Source organism: Neopelma chrysocephalum, unplaced genomic scaffold (genome assembly GCF_003984885.1).
Source record: "Neopelma chrysocephalum unplaced genomic scaffold, ASM398488v2 Primary Assembly neopelma1_80b, whole genome shotgun sequence".
NCBI lineage: Eukaryota > Metazoa > Chordata > Aves > Passeriformes > Pipridae > Neopelma > Neopelma chrysocephalum.
Window position 1 is genome coordinate 158,505 of NW_020897742.1, and position 18,525 is coordinate 177,029.

General features: G+C 36.0%; 1 protein-coding gene across 1 annotated transcript in view; it reads left to right on the forward strand.

Annotated features, from left to right (window-relative positions):
• Positions 1–5,475: 5,475 nt before the first annotated feature.
• The window catches only part of APOB (apolipoprotein B), a 36,247-nt gene continuing 23,197 nt past the window's right edge, over positions 5,476–18,525 (forward strand). Inside the window, 14 exon segments of the mRNA XM_027690357.1 lie at positions 5,476–5,635; positions 7,295–7,333; positions 9,940–10,055; positions 10,866–11,011; positions 12,038–12,191; positions 12,377–12,532; positions 13,476–13,600; positions 13,788–13,873; positions 14,609–14,828; positions 15,777–16,004; positions 16,189–16,306; positions 16,430–16,576; positions 17,115–17,326; positions 17,654–17,891. Coding sequence (XP_027546158.1) covers positions 5,578–5,635; positions 7,295–7,333; positions 9,940–10,055; positions 10,866–11,011; positions 12,038–12,191; positions 12,377–12,532; positions 13,476–13,600; positions 13,788–13,873; positions 14,609–14,828; positions 15,777–16,004; positions 16,189–16,306; positions 16,430–16,576; positions 17,115–17,326; positions 17,654–17,891 — 2,043 coding nt within the window. The 5' untranslated portion in view covers positions 5,476–5,577.

Sequence of the window (18,525 nt, forward strand, 5' to 3'; positions counted from 1 at the left end):
AGGTGACCAGAAAGTGAAAAGCCTTTGATGTCAGTACCAATAAGATGAAGGATATGTCCCCTTTCTTTCTAACTTTTCAAAGCCTCAAGCCCAACAGGTGCAGTTCATCATCCAGTAATGAGATTTATAACCTGGTCAATATGTAGATTAAAGTTCAGTCCCCACCTGACAGCCATATCTACTATCACTCTTGTGGCACTGTAGGTTTTGTTTTCGTTTCTAGTAATGTCATGCGTAGTACTGACTCATTTTTCTTTTCTTCCTTGTATAGCATCAGCACCTTAGTAAACCAAAAAAAATGTGTATAGATATCTCTTTCTCCTCCTCAGAAAAGTCATTGGGCAAACCTATTTCCTTAACTGTCATGTGTGAGGTTAGTCCACAGAGATTTTCTTGTGGCCTTCAAGCATCTGGAGTGTCACAGGGGGCATCTTCTGCAGTATTAATTATCTAACATTAGGAGAAAGTTAGAAGTGATGGTTTCCTATGCTCTGGAAGGCAAGTTAGTCTGTGGTTTTATCCCTATTGCTACTATGAAGATGGATTTTTTTTTCCCTCTCTAAGGAGAACAGTGCCCTAAAAAGACTCAGGAATGATCTAATAAAATTCCATATATTATTATGTAGAAATTGGTGTTGCACAATATCAATCCGTAAAAGCTGATGGATCAAATTGATGAATCAGCTCAGAGAGAGTGAAGGCGACCTGTCAGACTCTTTGACTTTGAGTGATTATTGAACAGCTCTCGAAAGCAGAAAGAAAAATGAACTGTTCAGAGTGGTGGAAAAAACGAGCTCCCAGAACAACTGGAAAATATTTAAACATTACTCCTGGGTGTATTTGTGAGCAGCAGAAGCCAGCAAAAAGAAAAATAGTAGTTCTATAAATGATAATTCATACATTCAAAGCTTACATTTAATTGAAGTGCAGAGCTAAGTGTTTAACTGTAGTGTGTTTCTTTGAGGAATACAGTATTCTGCAGAAAATTAAGATGTAACAGATCAATATTTGAAAAGAAATAATTATTAAAAAAAAAAAGAAAGAAACTGTTTCTATTTTGATGAATTCAACTTGTAAGTCTGGAAAACAAATTGAGCCTCTGAGAAGTGGCCAGATGTGGAGATGAGGAAGAGCATCATAGAAAGCACAGTGGTGGTGTGAATTAATTTTGGGAAAGCAGTTGGAACTTTGCAGGCAGAGATGATATCCTGTGTACATGAAAGCCTCTAGAGACAGCATGAGCTCTAGCAGTATGAAGATGATGGAGGGTTGAGACCATGGGAGAGATGAAGTAAAAAGGTGCACGGAGTTTCAAACCGGAGTTCTCAAAAACCATGGTTCACTGAACCCCTTATGTCATGACACTCAACTAGAATACAGTATTTTGGCAGGGCAGGCAATACTGAAACATTACAAATGGACAGAAAGGATGACAAAATGCCACTGGTTCAATGGAACAGCAGCATGTAATTTTGCTACAGAAATCCCCAGGTTGTCATTGTGAAAGTAAATGGGTTATTTCTTAGTCTTACCTTTTTCACAGATGCAATGAACATCTGTACCAGGAACAGTATTATTAATACAGTACAAGATCAGTCTTCCAGTGGTGAGCTTAAAAGCAAGTGTTTGAATGGAAAGCGTGGACAAATAAGAAAGAAATGGAAAAAAAAAAACCCATGAAAAAATGCTGGTTTAGAAATACATCAAGCACTTCACCATGTCACCTTGTTGATGAAACAGAATAAAGTGGAGGTTTACAACATCTTTGTAGGAATCTCCCCGCAAAATTAAAAACTGAATTTAGAGATCCAATCTACCATTGTTTAAAAGTACATTTCTTTGCCTAAGGACAAGACAAGATGAAGGAACTGGGAAGGTTTAATACTTTGAAAGGAGAGTATGAATAAAAGGTTCAACAGAATCAGTACATTTTCCTGTTAGAGTTGAAAGAAGACAGACGCTTTTCCCAGGAACATACTCAAAAGAACTAAATAAATATGTAAAAAGGAAACATTTTCCACTACCTACAAGGAGAGAAATTCTGGAGGAGATGCCTTATTCCAAATATTTTTCTACTCTTGATGCCTCAGCAGGCTTCTGGCAGTGATTCTTAGAAAAACAGAGGGTATGTTTATGCACCTCCAACACCTCCTTTGGGAGACAGTTTCCCCCAGTTGTCATTGGGTTATACTTTGCACCATAGGTGTTTCACCAGAAAATACAACCATTTTTCTCTGATGAGAGACATGCTAAGACCTAAACAGATGACACTGTGATCTGGGAAACACAGTGGAAGACTAAGTCCAATGTTTCCAAGGAGCTCCCAAACAAGCAGAAGTTCTGGGTCTTAACCTGAATGAGTTACTAAAAAAATATGAACATCAAGTAATGGGTTGATTTCTTAGAAAAGAAGAAAGAAGGAGGAAAAAGAGGAGAAAGGAAGGTGAAAGGAAGGAAGGTGAGAAGAAAGAAAAATAGAAGGGAGAGGACAGAAAAAAACCCAAAAAGATTCTTTGGAATATAAGTAGCTTAGTACCAACCATAACAGGTTCCATGAACGGTCTGTTTTGTTGTCTTTGAATGAAAATGAGGTGCAAAACTTAATAAAGTATCTAAATGAGTTAATTTAAGAAGATCTTATCCTAAGACAATGCAACGACCTCTTTCAACTGTCAAAACATCTGACCAGTCCCCAGTTAGAGAAAAAGAAAATCAATGTCATCAAGCAGACTAAAAGAATAAAAGCAGTCCCTCTTTGGAAAAGACAAATGTAGGAAGGAGTTGGTCCAGCTTCAGATTAGTGATTTGATGCCGATTTCTCTGTGCAGTTGTGGAAAAAGGTGAAGTCTGAAAACAGAGTTTCATAAAATAAATTGTTCTTAGAATCACATCTAGAGTCTGAATTTCAGAACTACAACGAAGACTTTTCAAAAAATTAAGTGTTAATGAACAATATGGCTTATAAACAAATTTTAAGCACCTCCTCACTCTCAGAGCATAGGAAATTGAAAAGTCCTTGATGTAGGGTAAGCACTACTTAACAACAAAACCTCAGTGTGTTGTCAATATTATTCTCTTACTAAACCCAAAGCACAGCACTGTACCACCTATTAAGAAGAAAATTAACTCTATCCCAGCCCAAACCAGGGCACTGGGCAATACAGCAGTATAAATCTATCACAGTAGATTGGTGCACTTACGTTACCTCTGTGCTTATGAGCTGACTCATAATTTTGGTAATCTTTTTATAGCCTTGCAATGTGATATTAATACAGTCAGGTTCAACTTCAGCCCAAATAACCACCTGAAGGCAGTGAGAAGACACAGGCAAAATAGGGAAATAGCCAACTCTGAATGCTGAGCATTCAAGAGCTCTATCTGCAGTGCTACAGTGAACAAGTAAATAGATTTTAGAAAAACCTTGATGTTTGAATGCAGAAAAAGATCAAATGCTATGGGCAAAATTATATCTTCATACAGTCTCTTTAGCAGAATCATACTACAAAGTAAAATTTTTACATATCACAGTGCATATTGAGGCAGCTGTGGACACAAAAATAAACAGAAAACAATGTTGCTTTTTGGAAGTAAAAAATAATAATCTCTTATTGGTTTATTCTATCTGTGATTGGTATAAGCCAAGGACAGAAACTGAAAAGATCAAAGAAATGCTTTCTTCCTGGTGTCTCCAACACTGATGAACCCATAAAAGAAATTTCTGCAAGAAATCTCTCTGAAATTACATACTCCTGTTAATGTCATCAGACAAAATCCTGATTGCATGGAAGATGCATCCCTTATTGGAAAGTGCATCCCATTGTACATCAATGTTTACAATTTGGTTGAGCTGATGTTAGGAGTTACATGATCACAGTGCATCCTGGGAAACGTAATCCAACTATTAAGTTGAAGAGAGAAAGGGTATGAAGAAATTCGAGACTTAAAAGATAACTACCAATGATGTATGGTAAAATAGTAACATTGCTAGGTTAAAGAAATTACTGCTTAGCTAAGCCAAAATTTGATTTTTGATTCAACAAGATAAGGGAAAATATTTTGATTTCTGAATGTCAAAACATTTCCATTTGATCAGATATATGGAAATTAAATTTGGTGAACAAAATGTTCTTAACTCTTTCCATAGTCATTTTTTACTGCATTTAGTTTTGATAGGTATGAATAAAGAAAGAATTCAAGCTACTACAATTTCTCATGATATAAATCCAGTTTCCATATCGATAAAAGGTGGGATTTTTTGTATTTTAATCAATTTTATCTTCTCCATTCAGAGAAAATTTAGTCTTTTTTTGTATTTTTGCATTAGCAAACATATGAAAATGAATATAAAAATAAGGAAACAAAAGAATTATACAGACCTTAGTTTCAACATTGACATGACCTGATTTACCTCAATACTGCAAGTAAATTTTTTTTAGAAAAGTATATGCCGAATTTTGGTACAAAGGAAAAAACCCAACTTTCATTCTCCTGCCTCTAATGGCACAATACTCTCATTTTCTCAAGTACTCATACCCTTAAGCCTCTCAACATCTATATGACAGCATGCTGCAGTGAAATTTCTTTCACCTCTAGTTTATGCATTGTAATCATTCTTACATAGGTGTGGTAATTTTATTTGACTACACTGTTAGAGTCTGTAGCTGAGGGATTTTGCTTTTAAAACTCTGTTAAAAAAAAAAAATCAGTGAACTGGAAGAGTGACTTATCTCCAGTACATGCTCAGTCTTCTGCCTTCAGATAAGCCTGGGGGCAGCATGCCAGTGTTTGAGAGACAGTGTCCTACCAAGGCCCTTTGATCTGCCCTCTTGGTGGAGGTAGGGAATGGAGATGTGCTTTTGAGGCACCAAAGACACATGAGTTTTCTTGCTGTGTTAGAAACAACCCATGCACCTGAGAATGGTCATGTAGGACTTCAGGTTTCTCCCCTCAGTGGGTGGCAGAACCAGCAGCACAACTGGAGTGCATCTACACCAGTGCACGCAGCGTGGACAGCAAACAGAAGGAGCCGGCAGCCAGTGGGCAGTGGGATGTAGATGCCATCATGGGAATATGGTGGGATGACTTGAACAACCGGAGACAGAGGCAGTGGCATAGCTCTATATGTTAGGAGTGTTTTGATTCATCACAAAATCATAGAGTTTGTGAAACTACAGAGTTTTCAATTCTCAGAGGAGTGAGGATGGGGAAGTAGCAGAAGCGCTCACTGGGACAATTTCAGTCGTTTATGAGCAGTTTCAGCTAACTGGAGAATTCCCAGTTTACTGGAGGTTAGCTCGATGATCTCAGAGGTATTTTCCAACCTCAATGATTCTATGACTCCCAGTAACCAAAGCAGAGCGTTGTGTGGAGCACAGTGAGGATCTGGGACTCTCACCTTTGGACCTTTGGCAATTTGCTCTGAGCTTTCTAAACTGTTTGACTCAGCTGCTTGCTACAGACTATATAAATGTAGGTCCAAGTCAGAAGGCTCATTCTCCCTCTGAGGCAGCAGGGAAGACTTGAAGAGGGAAGGAAAAAGAGGAAAAGAAAGAGCAGCAAGAGATTTCAGGGCTCACCATGGGCCCTGTGCAGCTCTTGCTGCTCTCCCTGCTGCTCAGCAGTGGTGTTCTCACACGTAAGTCCTGCCTTTTATATTAGTGATTTTTCCTGCTTTATTTGCGAACCTGTTAAAACAATAATGTTGTAAAAAAATCAGCAGAACATTGGCTTATAGAATCAGAAAAGTTCAGTGTGGCAAAGATATCATCCCTTTCCTTCACAGGAATGGGCATTCATAGGAGGATCCCAATGTAGAAAAAGTCACAAATGTTGCCTGCTGTCTTTTGTACAGATTTAATGTATTTTGCAACTTGTGAGGCATTTTTCCGTAATGTTGTGCTTTTAAGCCCACTTGTGGAGTTACTGTAGCTTGGAGATACCTTACAGACTTAGCCCAGCTGTTGCTAACCTGTTTTGTGACAAATGTGAAGACAGAGAGCAGTAGAGCAGATTGTATTTGGCAGGCAATACTGGCATTTGAAATAGAGTTTTGTGTTGAAGGGACATAGTCATCAATAAAAGCAGTAAAAGAACTAGGTCAGTAGAGATATTTTTTTTGTAAGATCAGAAAAGACATCTGAGATCGATATGGTGCTGTGGATTTTGAGCTATCCTTGCTTCCCAAGAAATGGCTTTTTAGAATAGGACACTATAATGTTACTTAAGGCTTCAGGGAGCTTAAGGAGAAAAGTGCATCTGGGCAAATAATACAGGTCTGGTTTATTATGCAGATCTAATTAATCATAAATATATCTTTGTTTAACTAATATTTTGTTGTTGGCTGATGTTATACAAATTTATTGTTATGCAATAAACCTTGTTTTATTGGTTATTAATAATGTTATTAATATTATTTTAATATTAATAGTAGTATTTCTGTTGCTATTGGTGCTACTGTGACTAATGTTAGAGTCTATTTCTGTAGAGTGGTCTACCTTAGAATTCCCAGAATGAATATTTGGAAAGTGTGAGGAGAAAAATGCTGGCCTTCATATGTGATATCCCAGAAAATGATATAGCACCTAATGAATGCAGAAAATTTACTAGATTGTGTTTAATTTAATTTTGTTTTCAATAGAGTCATATAGAACATACCTAAGACTGATTAGAACAAATAGTTCTTCTTAACTTGAATAGGCTTTTCCTACAAAGAATGAACTCTCAATATTCAGAAAATATTTCATGTCAGAGAATTTTAGTACTAATCTTCAAAGGTGTCCTTTTTGAAATGTACAAAAACCAAAGTTTAGCCATTCATCCATTTAAAAGTATTTTTGTGTGCTCAAATAAACTAAAATTTAAAAGTAAACTGTGTTATGTGGTACATACATCTGTCTACCTCTACATTTTGTGCCCATCCTTTGCAAACTGTCTATTAAGCTAACACAGGGCTTTTAAACATACTTATGAACCCAGAAGCTGATCCTTCTCAGTTTAAATCAAATCAATTTGATTCTGTGATTAAAGATCCTATTATGGGATTTTGGTTCACTGTATCAAGGCAACTGCTTGTAACTCCCTTTAGATTTGACTCTGTACTGCAAATGTTAATAGTAGCTTTGTTATTTACATCAGTCTTTCAAACTACATCAGAAGTTGATATGAATTAAAAAAGTCTTACAATGAAAATGTAGTATTTACATTTATATATTCATAGCCATTGTTATATAGCTATAAACTGCTTTTCTAGCTTCTAATTCTTGGGGTTTTGTGGTTTATTTTTGTTTTTTTACAGAAGAAGAAACACCTGAAAGTGGAAATCCAGGATGTTCAAGTAACTGATTTCTTGCATTTGCTTTTGTTATATCACTATTTTAACTGAATTCATTTCTCAAAGCCTGACTTTTCCGAATCTTTTCTTCTGAAATAACTGAAATGAAAGTGATGGCAATATTTTAAAGTACTTATTGCCCCTTACTTTAGATATTCAATTATCCATAAGGATTGATTTGAGTAATTGTTAAAGTTTCCCAAGATTGGACAAGATGAGAATGAGTTTCTGAACTTTTTTAAAGGTCCCATTAAGAAACTACTTTCCGTTGGGTTTTTGGTTTTTCTTTTCTATTTATTTGATTGTCAGGTGCAAATTCCTTAATCTGAAAATCCCTATTTATCAAATATGAAGCTTTAACTGTGAGGTTATGTACATTACACTTTACTGTAGACTGAATTTTACATCTTATTTACCCTTCACAGTGGCTGCTAAGCCCACAGAATTGCACTTGGATATCTGGCTAAATACCTGTAGAATAAATCATCAGCTCTGTTAGCAAGGACAGCAATTTCTTTAAACAAGTGAAGACTCAGGAAATGCTGACTTTATGCCCTATCTTTGTAATGAACTCTGACTGGCCCTGACTGCTTGGTTAGATACATAATGTTCAACCACAGGGTCAAAGTACTGAATGAATTGTTTAGTTCTTTGTCTTCAGGGTTTTTTTTTTTCCTTGTTGGGTGCTTTAGCACCATCTCCAGGCAATTGGGTTTACTTCAGATGCCTGAACCAACTCAAAGACTTCTGAGTTTCATTGCCAATTACTTGTCTATTTTTGATCCAATAAATTATTTGATATTTTCATTTCTAATCTTATAATGTCCCTATTAATTTTTCATTAATTTCTGTTTAAAAGCAGAATATGAAGCAATAATTAGCCTTTTACTTTAACATGGTAGATACTGGTGTTGCAAAATTCTCTGGGAGTGTACAGTTATTTTCCAGGATAGCCAAAAGTGACATAGATAGTGTTGAATTTTTAATAAAATTTAATTTTCGAGTTAAATACATAATTTAATTAAGTTTTCAAATGTTTTTAAGATGTTGATTATGGTGTGACAGCTAGTATTAATTATAATAATTCTATTTAGCAATTACATGAATGTGATCTCAGCTAAAATACTATTAAAGTATGTAAAATTTATAAAAGTGATAGTTCAATGAGGAAATAAGAGATGCATAGCACTATTTTGTTCCCCTCTCTAAGTATGAAATTCTGTGACAGGCAAGGTTATATTGTCATTGGCCTCTGACATAACAAATATTTTATAAAAGAAGAAGAGTAATCTGCATTCATGCAGGTATAGGCAGGCAAAATCATACAGATTTAATGGTGGGCATTTGGGTTTACACCAGGATTGTCTATCTTTGTTTTTTCTATAAAATAGGTCAGGACTCTATTAAATAACCACAGAGGAGCAGTTTAGGAAGTTGCTTTTCACTCAGTGTCACAACAGAGCCACAGACCCAGTGAGTTGCCCAGCCTAAACTGAGGGAACAGCAATTTCTGGTGCAGATTGACCTAAACTGCTTCATCACAGACACTTAGAATGCCTGATCATCCTTTTTAGTTTAAAACGATGCCTGCACTTACAATGGGAGTGAATTGGGTTTGAGGACATTGTTTGGCCTATCTTATGCATCCCAAATACCAAAATAGTATCTTATAGTCCTGTATTTGACACTGAGACTGTTTTTTTTCTTAATGTCTCTATTACCCCACTCATTCCAGCTTGTGGAGTTTAAAATTACAGATGAAGGCAACAGGGAGAGATTAAACACAGGTGAAATTCATTCCTTTGAGGAAGCCTATTAGGTTGTGGGGCTTCCTTTGATAGAAAGATAAACACCCCTTGAAATACTCCCTCCTGCCTTGTTCTTAGTCATAATTTAAAGTTTTTCCCTTGTTGGATGCTCTTCATCTAACTAAAGTTTATCTCCATTAAAAATAGTCTACTCTATAAAATTTTCTGATCTAATAAGGGAATTAGAGTAGATCATATTTCAGGAGAGTCTGGAGCAGAAAGATCCTGTGTAGATTCAAGTGAAATGGTATTGAGGAATTCTAGTGTGGATGTTCTGTCTCTTTGCTTTCAGTCTCAATCATGTAACTGGTAAAGCAGCTTCTTGAATTTTCATTATGATAGAAAAATCTGAGCTGAAATGAATCACCTTATTACCAATTTGAAAATTACCATTTGATTGGCTTAATTTAGCAGCAACAGGATAATTTTTAAAACAGTTCCACACCTTAAGTTTTCTCCTGTTTTTGTTATTTGCTTTAATGTGGCATGATTGGAAGGCCAGATGAGGTTATATTGGCAAATCCCATCAAACAGAGCAGTGGACCCCAAAATTTATGCTGCCCCACAAGTTTGGTCTTATGCTTCAGAAATAATCCAGCTGATATAAAGGCATCACATTTTTTTCTGAAAGCTATTTTGGAAAAGGAAGTCGTGGGAGGATGAGTCTTCATGTTTCCTTTATCTGTGGCATTCATTTTAGTTACACAACACTCAGCATGTATTGTAAAGATTACATATACCTACATATACATACAAATACATACCTAAGTCATAAAACCACTCTTGTTTTCCCAATTGCAGAAGATGCAACCAGATTTAAACCCCTCCGAAAATATGTTTACTCATATGAAGCAGAAACATCAAATGGGATCACAGGAACAACAGATTCTCGAAGTGGTTCAAAGATCACTTGCAAGGTAGGCAAAGAGGAGTAAATACAACTGATTGGGACTGTATACTGAACAACATGGGAGCTGGCAGCTGGAGAGCATCCTTCAATGTTTTTCCAAACAAGACCATTCTTCTGAAAGGCACATATTGACTAAGGCACATAAAGACTAAGGCCTTCCTGTCCTAGACAGAAGGCACTGAGGATGGCAGAAGTCCTTCACGCCGTTGTGCTGGTGCATTTCAAACCTGGCTGTACTTTTGCAAGAGAGAGAGGCAAAACCTGGTATTTTAGTTTTCCTTGACTCCCAGGCTGAGTCTACTGATGTCCATCAAACAGTTCTAGAAACTGAATAACAACAGAGCATTGAAGCCATGATGACCACAACAGCCTGTTGATGATGAAAGTCAAGACAATGCCAGGACTGTAGGAGTAAAAGGTCCCATAGGCCATTAAACTACCCAATGTCCCTTCATTTTGTCCAAAACTTTCTCATCATTGTGTTGTGGGGTTTTTTCTTCTTTAAATTGAGTAATTGGGGAAAATATTTTTTATTTAGCACACACAGTTCTAATAGAGTCTAAACACTGATCAGTGTAATGGCTCAAGTTTTCACACAGTTCTAACATTCTAAATTCTCAGAAACTAAGTTGTTTGTTTGCCATGTATGTCACATACTCCATGCCATTAGCCAAGCAAATACCTGCTCTCATTTTTTCCAACAGCTGCTAGCAGGGGGATTCTGACACTTTACAAAATCAACAGAATTTTCAAAGTGGTAACTGGATGATCCTGGAAACATGATAATGAAAAAAGATAAACATATTTGTGTTTTCAGGTTGAACTGGAGGTACCACAGCTGTGCCGTTTCATCCTGAGGACAATGCATTGCTCCCTGAGGGAGACGTTTGGTGTTGACTCTGAGGGAAGGGCTGTTCTGAAAAAGTCCAAGAACTCTGAGGACTTTGCAAGTGCCATGTCTAGGTAAGCAACATCAATTATCATCAGCACTTGTGACCTTTAAATGGAACAGGTTGCAGTGTTACAGTCTACCCTGACTGTGTTTTTCTAGGCATAGAACACATTTCATGATAACATGGTAGATTTGAAAGCTGGTTCCACAGCAAAATTCCCCCGATACAACTTATGATTAACACGGCATAGTTCTCAATTGCTAGTAGGGAAGGCTTTTTTAGATACAGAATTTTCACCTGGAATGTTTTTTGTCATTTCTATCATCTATATCAGGAAACTGTTGTGTAGTCTCCAAAAGATTATTGCAAGTGTAATGTTCCTTCTTGTAAGCACATTCTCAAATGGCTGCATGCAGGCAGTTTAAGATAATTTTCCTTTGCTAACATGGTGCAGACTGTGCAATAGAAAGGCATTTGAGACTGAAGTCCAGATTTCCAATCCCAATCTTTAATGACCTATGCAGTTTATCTTTTCCTTCTTTATCTGCTTTTGTAACTAATTGCTACTACTTCCTCCACCCAACTAGTCTCTAGTGCTTGTCAGTGCATACTTTAGTCATGCACCTTCATGCTTGTTTCAGTGCCTTAGTATCCATCGTTTCACAAGCCATAGATCTCAAAATGACTTGAGACAGTGTTAAAAACCATTTTTCAGAAAACCATCAAGGTTTTATTTAAAGACCGCAACTGCTAGAGAATCATCCCATCATTTTGTAGCCTCTTGGAGTAGTTAATAATTACCTCATTCTAAAAATTTACTTATGTCCTCTCTGAATTTGTGGAACTCCTACTTCCAGCCACTGCTCTTGGTATTTGCTTGTCCTTAGATAATGTAATCTGGTGATATCAGAATGTCCTTGGTTAGAATTTTGCTGCTTTAAATAGTAATACTTCCAATTAGTAACAGCAGTGAATAGTAAATAATGATAGACCAAGGTAAACATGATGCTTTATCTGTAGCCCAGCAGTTTATTGATAATGTTCTTTACTGTGTCTCTTTAATATTTCATTCTAATGTTGTTATTTTGGGTGCCAGGCATGAGCTAAAATTTAGTATTCAAGATGGAACAAAAGTCAAGCTGTATCCAGAGAAGGACGAACCTCTGAATGTACTGAATCTCAAGAGAGGGATCATCTCAGCTCTACTTGTGCCAACAGAAACAGTAGAAAATGAAAAAACAATTTCCATGGTAGGTGTTTTGAAAGTATTTCCTTTATTTCCTTGACAAATGGAAGAAAGCTCACCTGAGTAGAGTTACTTCTGAACATCATTTTCAAAAGGCCTGGAAATTCTGATAAGAAAAGGTGCCTTTTAACTAGATCAGAAAATGTCTGACAGCATGAGCAGAGATGCTGATTTCTTTCTTCTTTCCAGGATACTGTATATGGAAAGTGTGACAGTGAAGTTGAATTCAAGTCCAGAAAAGGAAATGTTGCAGAAGATATTTCAATTACGAGGTACCTGAAAGGCTGTGACAAGTTCAGTCCCATCAGAGATCATGTCAGCCCTATTGCCATTGTAAAGGGACTGGTAAGTATATAATTAAAAATTATATGATGTAAGATTTTTCTCGTCATCATTGAAAATTATAAAACTACTACAATGACTAAGTTTTGTATTTATTTATATTTGCTAAAAATTTAAATAGTTTTTCTGCACCATTCCATGATATCAGACTGTGGTTTTGTTGGCAGTCAATAGAGAAGAAAAAAAGATACAGAGAGCTTTTCATAGATGAAGTTAGTACTATTGGTTACATGGTAACATATCAGATCATAGCCAAATTTTTAGTTTTGTGGGTCAAAATTTTCAAAATTCAAATTTCATATAAAACATAAAAAATCCAAACCATGAAGTGTGTGTGATGTGCAGAAGGAGAAGGCTCTAAGTATGGTTAAGCACGCTGTTTGTTCTACCTGTTAATCCACAATGATCAAATGCAGTTGCTTGCATGGAAATTGTGAGATTTCTTTCTGGTATAATGGCATTTGTGCCTTAGAGTGTTTTAACTTAAAAAAGATAGGGTTTCATATAATGCTGAAAACACATTTTATGATTTCTACCACTACTACAGTTTTTTGTAGAAGTCTTTAAAATTTGTATAATAAGAGTGAAATTAAAAAGAGCATCAGTTGTTACAAGGGGACTGAACTACTCTGAAAATTACGAATTGGTTTTATGAAGGAGTCCTTTGTTGTAGGCACCAGGGGATCAATCATGAAGTAACTACTAACCCAAACATCTCGATAAGGCCTGAGGGAAAATTTTGGTGGGATTTTTGCCCATGAAGAGACTTAGGACTAAAGATTATTACTGGCACAATTTTGTCTTTGTGTGAGAATAATTCCAGTTATTCACCTTTTCTTCCAATATGCTTTAATTTTTAATATTACAGTAAAACTGTCAGCCTTTAAAACTATGATGGTTTCCTATTCTACTCAGTAAAATGACTGCCAAATGATTTATTTTACAGAACAGCCCATTATCTACCCTTCTAAAGAGCACTCAGTTCTGTCATTACAATATTGATGCAAAGAAAAGGCATATAAGAGATGTTGTCTGCAGTGAAAAACACCTGTTTCTGCCTTCCTCATACAAGTAGGTTGCTCACTCTTTATCCTTATCCTTTATTCATAAATATTTGTTTTAAATGATGATGTATTACATTCTGCCCTGATTTCATCTCGAAATATACATTTTGTTTTTAAGAAGGCAGGAGACATATTAAGACCTTTCAAGGGTACTTAGACTCAACTAAAGCAGTGAATTTTTCTTTGTTTCCTAGAAATCGCTATGGTGTGATGACAGAGGTCAACCAGACCTTAAGGCTTGAAGATACCCCGAAGATCAATAACAAAAATTTTGATGGAGGTAGAGCTGCAGTTCTCTATTACACAAGCATAGGAACAAAAAATACAGAGATGATTTTTTTAAACAGTGAATTCATTAAAGATGCCCCTGAGGGGACCAAATCAATCCATAATTTTTAATGAAATTTAGTAAGGAAAAAGGTTGACTAGAAAATGGGAAAACCTGAGACTTTTAAAAACCCCTCTAAATTAAAATAATCTTTTTGTTTTCATTTTAATTTTAAAATTATTCTCAATAAATAAAAATATATAATTTGCTTGAAAAGAAATTCTAATCTTAATGGAAATTAATGAACCCATTTTTGCTACCTATAATATCTTATACCCATCATTTCTTATGCAACTTTTAACTTCAGCTGCCAAATGTAAGCAATCCATTATTACTGTATAGTTTGTTCTAAAACCTACCTTTTGACTTGTAATTGTTATTCATAGTCAGAACATATTTCTCCTAAAATATATATTAATTAAAAGTCGAAAAAGCAAACTATGCTAATATAAAAGGTGTTAAGGAATTATCTTCATGAAAATGTAAAACAATTTATGCAAATATTCAACTTTTGGGGAATTATGTTTAAATTCCATTCCATTATTTTTGTTAACTGTTCAGCTGTTCAACTTCAACAGTTATCATATAAAATAATCTACAGACTTTGTATTTATGCTGAATATAAGATAGATGATAAAAATTAACTTAGATCCTGGATAACAAATGCAATTTTTTTTTAATTGCTAGATGAACTGGAAGAGAAGGGACTTGCACTGGAAAGTACAGATGCCAAATTCCCCAAACAGGGTGATGTTGTTCTGAAAACCCTTCAGGAACTGCAGAAACTCACAACCTCCCAGCAGAACCAGCAGAGAGCAAGGCTCTTTTACAAATTTGTTTCAGGGCTTAGAAATTTACAGAACAGCACTCTTGGCTCTCTTGTACCAAAGATGATGGAAACCTCAAGGTATGGTACAGCTGTGCATTGTGCAGGTACACCACATCTCAATGTCGTGGCAACACCTTTCTGTAGTTAATTTGCTTAGTGGTTTTAAATTAGAGGTGAATTAGATGTATAGAGTGTCTTTCAGAAAGATAAGTATCATCAGTATTATCCAGAGAGAGAAATAAAGAAGGGAGAATAAAACCTGTGCATTTTACATTTTTCTATCAGAAATGCTCAGCTATTAATTGGAGCTTGAATATTAAATATATGAGAAAAGTATAAGAATTCAAATAGATCTGAAATTTCTAGTCTTCTATAAAGAATTAATATTGTTTATATCATTCCCCCATCAAATATTCCAAATTTACTGGAGAATTTGAACTGGAGTATAACGCAACCCCGTACAGCCTCTCCACCATCCCAAGTGTGTGTGCCAGGAGCAATCCTGTCGACAGTTATTGTAGCCAAAGACCTTTCATGCAGTTTTGCTCAAGGACGGTGGCTGTAATTCCAAACTCCCAAGTCTGACTTATAGCAAAGAATAGAGTTTTGAAGGTGAGACTTTGGGAGACATGGAAGAACACTATTCTTTGGTCTGACCTTGCCCTCTGCTCCCCACCCTTCCTCTTCTGTCCAAATTGGGCTTGAGTCAGTTTACACATATGTTATGTCCTCAGTTTGTAGAGGGACTAGAGTCTCAGTCTGATTTGATGATATTAGTTTATAATATTTAAACTTGTGGGAACATCTGTTGTGAAGAAAAAAACGGGTATGCCTGTGTAATGGTGATATTCTTAATACTTTCTTGTTGTTCTTATTTAATTGTGTTACTACTATAACTTGTAAAACATAAGAATACATATTTAAACACCTTAATAAACCTGTCAAATGTTTGTTTCAAACAGTCAATATGCAACAATAACTGCAAACAGGGAATTAATTAGTCAAAGTCAACTCTTCTCCTTTCAGTTCCATCACTGTTCAGGCCCTGACCCAGTGCGGGACTCCAGAGTGCTACAGTGCAATCCTTCAAATCCTGAGAACTGGAAATGTGAATCCGCTTGTGGCAGACCTGGTCACATACACCCTGGGACTATTGCCTTCTCCAAATCCACAGAGAATACGGGAAATTCTTAACATGGCCCAGTATCAGCCAAGTAGAGCTTCTTTTTATGGCTTGAGTCATTCTATTACTAAGTAAGTAATGACAGCATGCAATTGTACAGAATAACTTCAAGGTTTCAATGCTTAAAGTAAACCCTAAGAGTGCTCAGCTTTCAAGAATTTTTTTGTTGTTGTCATGTTGTTGCTCTTCAGGAACAAAATATAGACATTTCCCATTTTCTCCTTTTGTTTCTAATGTGTTTCTGTATTTCTTTAGGTTCTACGATGAGAAGAAGACTGTGACAGAGGAAATCACAGATGTTGCAGACTTCATGATATCACTGCTTGCCACTGATTGTTCTGGGGAAGATGAACTCACATACCTCACACTTCGGGTATTTTTATTTCGTTCTCTCCTTATATAGGACATTATTATAAATTGTAGTGCATAGAGCACTCTGCTTCTCTTGGTGGAAAAAAAAATATTTGTCACCTTTCTGTGTCTTCATCACTGACAGGCTATTGGAAACATGGGTGCAGTAATGGAAAAAGCTAAACCCAATGTGAAATCCGTTCTGAAGACATGTATCAGAAACGAAGCTGCATCACTTTCAGTGCAGAAAGCAGCCATCCAGGCATTCAGGAAAATGACTATTACTGAAGAGGTAAATTGGGACACAAGAACCAGGATAAACTGTCCTCAGTTCACCTTGGATGTTCACATGAGTTACTGAATATGCAAAAACATTCCCATTATTTCATAGTTCTGATATCTCCGCTTCAGCTGTCTCTGCTTTTTTAGAACTCTTTTATCTAGTTTCCATACACATATCTGAGAAGTTCTGCAGTCTTCTGACTCAGTGGCTGTTGTTCTTTTGAGAAACAGTTGCTTTGTATAGATAGTCTTAGTTTAAATGGAAGTTTGGATCTGTTCCTGTTAGTGTCTTAAATGGAGATCTACTTATTCAAAGGTGGTGTTAACTAATGAATTGCTCCATATTTAAATGTATTTAACTAGGAAAAAAATCAGGTCTCTATTTTATACTGATATTTTGTTGCCATTATTAATAGTACTGGTTAGATTTATGTTTACATTACCGTGACATTACAACATCCCCTACAGAGTGAATGTAATTATACAGAGCACTTCAGCTCAGTATAGTGAGCCAGTTCATCATTGTAAACCTTTCTGTATTTATATAGGACTGTTCAGCACTTCTCAAAACATTCCAGGAGTTGGATGTACCTACAGACAAACGTCTGGCAGCCTATCTCATGGTGATGAAAAATCCTTCCCCAGGTGATCTTGCAAAGATTTTGAGAATCCTCACAAAGGAGAAGAACGAGCAAGTGAAAAGCTTTGTTGCCTCACACATTGCCAACATCCTAGATTCTGAAGAAATAGGCGTTGAAGAGTAAGCAAAATTTAGTTGTATATTGGTCTCTTAGGAAAAACAAAGTTCCAAGGATAACTGCAGTGGTAGCTGTCTAGACATGAAGTTTTTGCTTGTTTTTTTTGTTTATTTGAATGAACATATCAACTGAGTAAACTACGGCTTTGTCAGAGCAGTGCCAGATTATAGTTTTTCCCTTAAGCCTTGTTTTCTGTTAATATGTGCAGAGAGCTAGCCACTTTTAATCACCTCAACGGTATGAATGTCTGCAAGTGGCATAAAAATTAAGACTAAATGAGTGCTTGGAATATATACTAATCATGCTTTAATTGCTATCCTCTTCCCTAGTCTAAAAAGCCGAGTTGAAGAAGCTCTGAAAGGAAACGAGGTTCCAACAGCCAAAGATTTCAGAAAATTCTCACAAAATTATCAGATTTCCAAAAGAGTTTCTGTACCTGGAATTGACCCCATCTCTGCCAAAGTAGAGGGAAATGTGGTATTTGACCCCAACAGCTATGTTCCAAAAGAGACCATGCTAAAAACCACCCTGCATGTGTATGGATTTCACCCAAGTGATATTTTTGAGGTACAACAATTATCAAAAACATTTGCTAGTATTCAGCTGTTTTCTTTCTCATTTCTGTTTTCTTATAACAACTTTCTGTGAATAATGTATTGTTTTTACAAGCTTTGGGAGAAACCTAAGGATAACTATGACTACAAGGGGACTTTGATTTGATCTCAATGGGCTTTAGAGCAAGCCATCCGTTATGTGATGTCACTTGCCACTGACTGGATGGACGACCCTGTTGAAGTTATTAAAGGGCTCAGCTAGGGTAAAATAAACCCATCTGTAACAAATTGACTTCATGCTAATGAATCATTACTGGCACATTGAAGTACTCATAGTAGATTTTAAGTGAGATACAGCCTACGTGGGGGTTTTTTATCAAAAATCAGAGATATAAAATGAATATATTATATTATATTATAAGACATATATAATATATATAATATATATAGTGTATTATAATTATAAGACATTAATATAATAATAAGTATATTATTTTATAATTATTACATTATAAGACATAGTATTCCATATCTTCCCTTAAGTGTCACAGTCCTATAGGATGCACTTTAAACACATTGTTTGTTCCCAAGAAAGTCTATTTTGTTGTAAAGTTCCAAAGGGAAGTGTCTCAGTTATGCATTGTCCT